Source organism: Oncorhynchus nerka, linkage group LG9a, assembly GCF_034236695.1.
Source record: "Oncorhynchus nerka isolate Pitt River linkage group LG9a, Oner_Uvic_2.0, whole genome shotgun sequence".
Lineage (NCBI taxonomy): Eukaryota > Metazoa > Chordata > Actinopteri > Salmoniformes > Salmonidae > Oncorhynchus > Oncorhynchus nerka.
Window position 1 is genome coordinate 20755718 of NC_088404.1, and position 9975 is coordinate 20765692.

General features: G+C 40.7%; 1 protein-coding gene across 2 annotated transcripts; it reads right to left on the reverse strand.

Annotated features, from left to right (window-relative positions):
* Nucleotides 1-1332: 1332 nt before the first annotated feature.
* On the reverse strand, nt 1333-9742 carry dkk3b (dickkopf WNT signaling pathway inhibitor 3b). Of its 2 annotated transcripts, XM_029643843.2 has the most exons (7): nt 9455-9742; nt 8923-9048; nt 8658-8735; nt 6146-6238; nt 5622-5766; nt 4028-4178; nt 1333-1578 (listed from the first exon to the last, which is right to left on the reverse strand). In XM_029643843.2, exons 1-7 carry the CDS (start codon nt 9677-9679, stop codon nt 1554-1556), a joined length of 843 nt encoding a protein of 280 aa, XP_029499703.1. In that variant the 5' UTR covers nt 9680-9742; the 3' UTR covers nt 1333-1553. The 2 variants fall into 2 exon arrangements, with proteins under 2 accessions (XP_029499703.1, XP_029499705.1); XM_029643845.2 differs by lacking the exon at nt 6146-6238.
* Nucleotides 9743-9975: the final 233 nt, after the last annotated feature.

Below are 9975 nucleotides of genomic sequence, written 5' to 3' on the forward strand. Positions count from 1 at the left end.
ACGACAATGGGCCTCAGGAGCTCGTCACGGTATCTCTGTGTATTCACGACGCCATCCACGCTGTCTGCCACCTGCCCGGTACAATTGAATCCGGGATTTATCAGTGAAGAGCAGAATTCTTCAGCATGCCAGTGGCAAAGGTGAGCATTTGGCCACTGTAGTCAGTTACGATGCCTTACTGCAGTCAGGTCAAGACCCTGGTGAGGATGAGCACGCAGATAAGCTTCGCTGATATTTTCTGACAGTTTGTGCAGACATTCTTTGGTTGTTTCATCAGCAGTCCGGGTGGCTGGTCTCAGACGATCCCTCAGGTGAATGAGCCGGATCTGGGCTGGCGTGGTTACACATGGTCTACGGTTGGGATACAGGTTGGACGTACTGCCAAATTGTCTAAAACGACGTTGGAGGCTGCTTATGGTAGAGAAATTAACATCCAATTATCGGGCAACAACTCTGGTGGACATTCCTGAAGTCAGCATGCCAATTGCACCTTCCCTCAAAACCTGAGACGTTGCAAAGGAGAAACGCTCCCTAACAGGGATGTAAACAACTTGACTCTCCTTCCTGTGTTAAAGTAATGGTAATGATTTTGCTTTGCTTATTTGAGAGGTTCTTGCCATAATATGTACTTGGTCTTTTACCAAATAGGGCTCTCTTCTGTATACCACCCCAACCTTGTCACAACACCATTGTCTCAAACACATTAAGAAGGAAAGAAATTCCACAAATGAACTTAAGGCACACCTGTTAATTGAAATGCATTCCAGGTGACTATATCATGAAGCTGGTTGAAAGAATGCTCAAAGGGTGCAAAGCTGTCAAGGCAAAGGGTGGCTACTTTGAAGAATCTCATATATTTTGATTTGTATAACACTTTTGGTTGCTACATGAGTCCATGTGTTATGTCATAGTTTTGATGTATTCACTCTTATTCTACAATGTAGAAAATAGTAAGAAGGAAAAACCCTTGACTGAGTAGGTGTCCTAACATTTGACTGGTACTGTATATTCCAGCCCTGATCATACTGGAAACTGAAATTGGGTAGAAGTTTCAATTAGCACCAGAATGTGACCCTTCCCAATGTGTCCTATGACGTGCATGTATGTGTGCAATGCAACTGTTAAACCAGATTAACCTACATACAGAGTCAACAGAATGTTGTATTTCTACCTCAAGCATCACTGTCTGAGTCACAACTAAAGAACAGAGAGGATTCAACATAAAACAGGACATCAGATGCGTGTATAATGCTGCCATCTAGTGTGTGTACATATATATATATAAATAATAGCACTGCCCTGTAATATCAATAGTAATAGCTGGAGAGTAAATACAAGAAAAATGTTTATTTATTCAAATTACATCATGAGTGCTTTGCTTGGTTAGTTGATGTGGTTGAGAACACATCTGTCAGCCCCATTTTCATCTGGTTCGGCCATTGTCTGTCTAACAATGCCAGACCGATACTAGAGCCCAGTCAGAAGTTTCCAGAAAACACACAACCATGTCTCATCTAAAGGAATTAGTCCTCTTCACTGTATCTGATGGTCACCTAGTTCACACACAGGGATCCGCGTCTGAAAAAAATAAAAAAATAACAAGTTAGTAAAACCCATAGGCATTTCAATATGGCTCCCGAGTGGCACAGCGGTCTAAGGCACTGTGTCTCAGTGCAAGAGGCATTACTACAGTTCCTGGTTCCATTCCAGGCTGTATCACATTCGGGCATGATTGGGAGTCCCATAGGGCGGCGCACAATTGGCCCAGTGTCGTCTGGGTTTGGCTGGGGTAGGCCGTCATTGAAAATAAGAATTTAAATAAGAATTTGTTCTTAACCGACTTGCCTAGTTTGATATAACACGTCACGTAAATACGTTTGCTGAAATTCATGTCATGCCTTACAATATTAAATTGTAAAATGGATGGCTATGACATTAGTCAAAGTTGATTCTAATTTGGCTTTGAAATTACTTTTTATGTATTGATCAATGGAGAAATGTTTTTGGGCCACCAAGCCAAAACTTTGGCAGTGACAATTTGATCTGTCATAGTGAGTAAAAAAACAACAAAAAAACATTTTATTTCACCAAATTAACAAAAATAGCACATTCAACTTCATAAAACATTTTTTCTCCCCATCTCAAGTTGTAAAACAAAAACTAGTGCCTCCAGCTTAATTAAATAATGAAAACAAATTGCCTGAGATCACTAGGCTGTTTTTATTATTATTTAACTTTTAATCTAGATATTTTTTTATTTTTGTATTTTACCCCACTTTTTCAATCTTGTCTCATAACTGCAAATCCCTAAAGGGCTCGGGAGAGGCGAAAATTGAGTTATGCGTCCTCCTAAACATGACCCGCCTAACCGGCCGGCCACAAGGAGTTGCTAGGGCGCGATGAGCTAAGTAAAGCTCCCCGGCCAAACTCTCCCCTAACCCGGACGACGCTGGGCCAATTGTGTGACACGGCCCAGGAATGAACCTGGGTCTGTAGTAACGCCTCTAGCACTGCGATGCAGTGCCTTAGTGGCCTCCTGAGTGGTGCAGCGGTCTATTTAAACAACAATATAGTACCAGTCAAAAGTTGACACACCTACTCATTAAAGGATTTTTCCTTTATTTTTACTATGTTCTTCATTGTAGAATAATAGTGAAGATATCAAAACCATTAAAATAAACAGATATGGAATCATGTAGTAACAAGGAAAAAAAAGTTAAACAAATCCATTCGTTTTATATTTGAGATTCTTCAAAGCAACCACCCTTTGCCTTGACAGCTTTGCAAACTTGTGGATTGTGGAGGCCAGGTCATCTGATGCAGCTCTCCATCCTTCTTGGTCAAATAGCCCTGACACAGCCTGGAGGTGCGTGTTGGGTCATTGTCCGGTTGTAAAACAAATGATAGTGGGACTAAGCGCAAACCAGATGGGATGGCGTGTTGCTGCAGAATGCTGGGGTAGCCATGCTGGTTAAGTGTGTCTTGAATTCTAAATAAATCACTGACAGTGTCACCAGCAAAGCACCTCCACACCTTCATGCTTCATAGTGGGAACCACACATGCGAAGATCATCCTTTCACCAACTCAGTGTCAAGCAAAGACACAGCGGTTGGAACCAAAAATCTCAAATTTGGACTCAGACGAAAGGACAGATTTCCACTGATTTAATGTTCATTTCTTGCGTTTCTTGGCCCAAGCAAGTCGCTTCTTTTTGATCCTTTAGTAGTGGTTTCTTTGTAGCAATTTGACCATGGAAGGCCTGATTTACGTAGTCTCCTCTGAACAGCTGATGTTGAGATGTGTCTGTTACTTGAACTCTGAAGCATTTATTTGGGCTGCAATCGGAGGTGCAGTTAACTCTAATGAACTTATCCTCTGCAGCAGAGCTAACTCTGGGTCTTCCTTTCCTGTGGCGGTCCTCATGAGAGCCAGTTTCTTCATAGTGCTTTCAAAGTTCTTCGAAATTTTCCACATTGACTGACCTTCACGTCTTAAAGTACAAGGCACACCTGTTAATTGAAACGCATTCCAGGTGACTACCTCGTGAAGCTGGTTTAGAGAATGCCTAGAGTGTACAAAGCTGTCATCAAAGCAAAGGGTGGCTACTTGAAGAATCTGAAATCTATTTTGATTTGTTTAACACTTTTTTGGTTACTACATGATTCCATATGTGTTATTTCATTGTGTTGATGTATTCACAATTCTACAATGTAGAAAATAGTAAAAATAAGAGAACTACTGGAATGAGTAGGTGCGTCCAAACTTTTGACTGGTACTGTATATCGATAACTACATGTGAAAATATTTTAAAATGCATTAAAATACATTTCCGAAACATTTAACATATTTTGTGATATGTTTTACATATGTCAGAATGTATTTAAAATGTTTTAAATATATAACATGCATCCTAATTAATGTGGTAAAAATATATTGCAATTGTTTTTCTTTTTTTTGTATGGGAAAATCTGACAGACCCATCTGCAACAATCACAGCTGTTTTATGAAGATTAGAGATGCTCTCACCCATGGGGTTGGCAGTGGAGTCCACCAGCACAGAGGCAGTATTCCCTCGGCCCCTCCACGTCCCAGGACAGCATGTCCATCAGCAAGTTAGGGTGGCTGTTGCACGCTTCACCCTTATCCGGCCTGGGCTGGCACACTGGGAAGAGCAGCTCTGCAACCACCATGAGAAGGACAGAGAGAGAGAGAGGTGGGGAAGCAGAGGAGATGAGGATCGTAAGAGGGGGACAAGGGTTGAAGAAAGCATAATAGACAAGGAAGGGGAATGCATGAACCTCATAGGAAAGAATGAAGTGGGTACAGGCTGGGCTCTAATTTGCAACAGTATTGGTCACATATGCTCCTAAATATTTAGCTGTGCTGTGCAGTGCACCTGGAATGCTGATTTGGTAGCCTAGAAAAATATTCATCCAGATAATATATTAAATGACAAAATGTGTCGTTGGAAGCAAGCAAAGTTGTTACATTTGTGTTTCATGTCTGTCTCATACAAATAAGCAACATAAGAGGCCGCTTAGGGTCCCTTGGCCACTAGGGGACCCCCTCCCAATTATTATTATTAATTTTTTTACAAATATGGTAGTGCATCAGCAGTTTTACTTGTGTTATGTCAGTCACTCAATTAGCCCATGTCAGCTAAATAACCAGCTATCTAAAAATGTTAGCTGACATGGGCTAATTAACAACCAGGCACCCAGGGCACTTGCACAGGTGGTCTGACCTGCAGGGGGCCCCCATTCAGTTTGTTAGTCACCCAGATATATGAACATGGCATTAAGTCAAGGCAAAAGGTGTGGAACTGCAGGAAAATGTATTTTCTCCACTGCCAGGACAACTCATCACAAGAAAAAAAATGGCTACCTCTCTGTTTAGCACAAAAATCACACTGAGAGCCAACAACTGACCACTTACGCAATGTGGACGTTTACGCTCATTCTTCAAAATAAAGGCCTGAAACTACCTCTAAAGACTGTAGACACCTTAGGGAAGCCACAGAAAAAAGGAATCTGGTTGATATCCCTTTCAATGGGGTGGCAGGGTAGCCTAGTGGTTAAAGCGTTGGACTAGTAACCAGAAGGTTGCAAGTTCAAACCCCCGAGCTGACAAGGTACAAAACTGTCGTTCTGCTCCTGAACAGGCAGTTAACACACTGTTCCTAGGCTGTCATTGAAAATAAGAATTTGTTCTTAACTGACTTGCCTGGTTAAATAAAGGTTTAAAAAAAAGGGCAATAGGGCTGCATAGAAAGACAGGGGTTTCAAAATAAGAGTCACTTCCTGATTAGACTTTTCTCAGGATTTCACCTGCAATATCAGTTCTGTTATACTCAGACAATATTTTTACAGTTTTGGAAACTTTAGTGTTTTCTATCCTAAGCTGTCAATTATATGCATATTCTAGCATCTGGTCCTGAGAAATAGGCTGTTTACTTTGGGAACGTTATTTTTCCAAACATAAAAATAGTGCCCCCTAGCTTCAAGAGGTTTAGAATCATGGGTTCAGGAGAGAAAGTAAGTAAGTAAGTAACAAAACACTTTAACACAAACAATACCTTGAACAGTTAATTCAATAGATAGGTTTGTGTTTGACCATATACCTTTGAGAACGGCACAGCAGTGTTTTGGCTTACAGTCACTCTGGTACTGACAGATGCTGCCTGCATTGCCCTTGGTGGCATTCTTAGTGCACTGTCCCCACACACACATCTGGTCTGAACAACACTCTTCATCCTTTGTGCAGGTCTAAAAAATAAAAAAAAACACATTAGTAATGGTCATAGTTTTTGTGATTGGAACAAGCTGGGAATCAGAGACATAATCTAGACCAGGGATGGCCCGCAGACCAATTGGAGTGTATTGATGTGGGTACGCAGACCCACAAGCCACTGCTGACCCTCATTAGTAGTTCTGATTTTTTGTGGCCCCCACCCCCATCAAAGATGCCCATCCCTGATCTAGAACTTCACAAGATCTGGAATATCATCAGAAGTACACAACTAACTTGGGTTCATTGCATTTGTTTACATCCCTTTTGTTTCCATTTCTCAACTCAATGTAAGGCTGAATTTTGACTCAGGATTGGGATGAAAATAAGATGTTAATCCCCCCAAAAAAGACTCACCATATCAACATCTTTGCAGGGGAGGCACTTGGAGCTTACTATCTCATATAGGCAGTAACTGTTCTTACCACAATCTTCATCAAGCATGCATTCCTGGTAAGAGAAATCACATTCAGACAGGACCAACCAGCATCCACATAACACACCATCCAACCTCCCTCCCACACAGGTACACCTATATTCCCTGTTTTATTAACCTGTCCAATTTCCACAACATTTGTTTTCACACAAATGCTTTGCTCATTAAGGGATGTGCATATACCTTTACATTGAGTACAGATGGATTGGATGGCTAAAAATCAAGAAATTCCAGTTAAATGGTGTTCTTGTTACAGACTGAACACTGGCCCTCCATCGGCCTGAGGAAACAGCTTCTGCCAAAAATCAGTCATCTAAACCTCGTGATTAACTTTATCTCTTCATGCTATGTGGAGTCGGAGAAACTCAGCAGGCTTACAAAAACAACATACTTTGTCAGAGAGCTCCCAAAGTCTGTCAGCCTTGAGCACTTGGCTACTGAGAATGGAGACCTGACGGGTCTGTGGATATGCCTAACACGGTCTTCTCCCACACCTAGCAACATGAGAATACAGCATTTCACTACACAAACAGTACCCGATTCACTTGCCATGAATAAACCTGAACCCTTTATTGTTTCATAACATTGGCTGTGTGTGGTGTGCGCCATCATTACCTAATTATTTCCATTGTGGGAAGTCAAGATGTGAGCATGCACAGTGTATTATGATGTGTTTTTGTTTCAATCTCTTTTACACTCCATTGAACCACAAAGACATGTACTGTATCAAATAACAGGCAGGATCAAACACACATCCCCGCCTTCCATCTCCATGGCAGCCTGGACTAGTCTAGACAGATGTGGGTTGTGTCACTAACAGCAGTCTGGCAACCATCAACAGTAAGAATTTCCTTCGCCCGCGTACCACTCAAATCCATCTCAGCCAACCCCTTAAGCTCACATGAAGTAACAATACATATCTAGGATATAGCTTCTTGCTTTATAATGTTCTTATTTCTTGTGTGTTTTTGTTCTACCTTCTGTAATTATTTTGTGATTATTACTGCATTGTTGAGTTTGGAGTTTGCAATGAAGGCATTTCACTGTACTTGTGCACGTGACATTAAAACATAAGAAATATCTCTGCAAAAGCTTCAGTAAAAAAAATGCTTCCCAGTTCACCAGACGGGATAACTCAGTGTTGGGGGACTGGAGGAGACACTGGGGAAGACATGCTGCTCACCAACCCTAATACCCTGTAATTCTGTTGATAAAGCACAGCTGTTTAGGCATCATACTGTGCATAGGGCTGCTCTTCATTTTTTCCAAAGCAGAACATTTTCCCCTCACTAAATATTTAACCAAACGCATCTCTGTGGAGCAGCCCACACAGCAGCAAAATTAAGTAGACACAAGTTTCAAAAAAAGTAAAATGACCCAAGTGCACGTCTTTTGAGGTTTCCAACAGGCTGTTTCCATGCATTTTTTATGTCTATTAATTCAACCACATTCTGTAATGATGCCAGGAAAGGCAAAAGATCAAAACACTGCCATAAAATCTCCAATGGTGAAACAGTCTGTGGAATAATGGCTTAATATTGGTGTACTCATGTTTTTTTAAAGTGTAAAGTAAATGGCCACCTCTTTAAAATACACTATGATCTCATTCATTATAAAAGACAGACAGACAATCTATTCACAAAGTTGTAAAGTGTTCCTGCAGTAGCTGAGAAATGACTTGGAAAAGAACACTGGTTTGAAACTGGGGCAACAGGATACATTGTTTCAGTCTCAAAACAAACTGTACCCAGTTCCCTCCTTCCTTGCATAATGAGCTGTTCGATGAGGAAAAGGTTAAATAACAAAAGAGCAGAGAAAATAGGCAATGGTAGAACAGCTGGGTTTAAGTTATTCAACAGGCTTCACCTTGGATAGAAAGGTGTCTCTAGGCTCTCTAGTACTCATTTGTTTTAGAGGAATAGCAATTGACTTAATTATTGTCTTGATGCTCCACCTCAATAAACTTACTTAGCTATATCACATAGTATCCATACAATACATATCATCAGGTTTGGGATCAATTGCACTTCAATTCCAGCATATTCAGGAGATCAAACTTTGATAACTTTGACCTAAAAATTCCCTGAGATAATATTGAAACATCTAAGGTTTTAATTACCATACACGTCCTCTAGCGTGGGGACGAGGTTATGGAGTGTGAGATCACATCTGTGTAGTCATCAGTGACTAACTCGGTTTCTTCAACTACCCTGCTATGGTCTCACCTCATTCCATCTGGCTATTATTCAACATATACAAACATCCTTGTCTGAATAGAATAACTGTCATGGGATTGTTCTGATGATCAGTACCCAGCTGTTTGCAGACTTGGAAGCTGAAACACCTCTTACCTCAAACTGGTTTGCAATAAACTCCTTGCGATCCTTTTTTCAGCACCTAACAAATCAAAAAATATATATAATACAAACTCACATGATCAACTTCGTTCCATTGGCCATTGATCTCGATATGGGTCTGGAAGTGAGTCCCCCCTGTTCTGTTGTCCATTTCCTAGAAGAGAAACCAGATACTTTCCTTGTCAGAAAACCTAAACATTTAATGTCAAAATAACCAACCATTGTTGTCTGATCTCCCTCTAGAATATAAAACATCCAGATAAAATGTACATGTTGATGACTTGTGACATGCATCCACACAATCTTGCATCATTACCTCACCCTGTTTGTAGTGCACCTACCTTGTCAATCCTCTCCGCCATGTAAACAGTGTGGTTCCTGTTGTCCCTATATGTACTGGTCTCATTGTGGTAGTTTGGAAGCAAATCCTGTATATTAAGCAATGATTTGGCACTCTCATTGACCATCTATGAGAAAAAGTGATAAACATTCAAATTGTGAGCGCATCTTGTTTGTTCCACAGTTCATATCTCTGGTTCTATGATAGACCATGCAACATACAATTTAAATCCTTTCATTTATTAAATAGCACTTAAAGTACAATACAGACATACAGTACATTAATATTTACCAACAACTGATGTGTGTGTGTGGGGGGGGGACAGTAGACTACAAGGAAAGCAGGCTACGGGCTATTAATCAGGTATAATAAAAACACACAGCCTGGCTCTATCCATGGCCACAACGTCAAACGTTTCCCTGGAATTAAAAACGTATTGTAAATAGTCTGCTATTAAAAATAATTAAAGGATAGTTGTAAATAGCCTATTGAATTACAGTGTATTATTACATATAGCTGAATGGAACATTTACCTGATCCACAGCCTCCTCCAGTACGTGCTGCGTGTCCTCCATCAACATCTCCACCTCTCGGAACATTTCGTTTAGAGTCGCATGACCTCCATTCAAATGGTCCTCGAAACTAACACCAGTTATCGAGATGTCCGGGATGGTCTTCGGGCTCGAGATTCCATTCACTAAACACAAACAAAAAGTAAGCGCTGCAACCTGCATCATCCTCGTAGTGGGACCAGACATACTTGTACCAACAGCATGCAAAGATGCTGACTCACACAAAGCACAGCTGTTTTATTTGGAAACTCGAAAGGGAAAAAAGAAACCGGAAAAAGAATCATGGTATTTTTAACGGGACGTTGGTAAGTATAAAGCCAAAGTTTTGGGATCCAGAATGTATTGTATTATCTAAATGGTTATTGGGATTCTGAGTATTCTGATTCTATTGTTGCTGCTGCTATTGATGGTGATGATAATTAAAAATGTCCCTTAATCAGCACATTTTCTTGCCTTAAGTATATTGTCTTTGGGTGTTACAT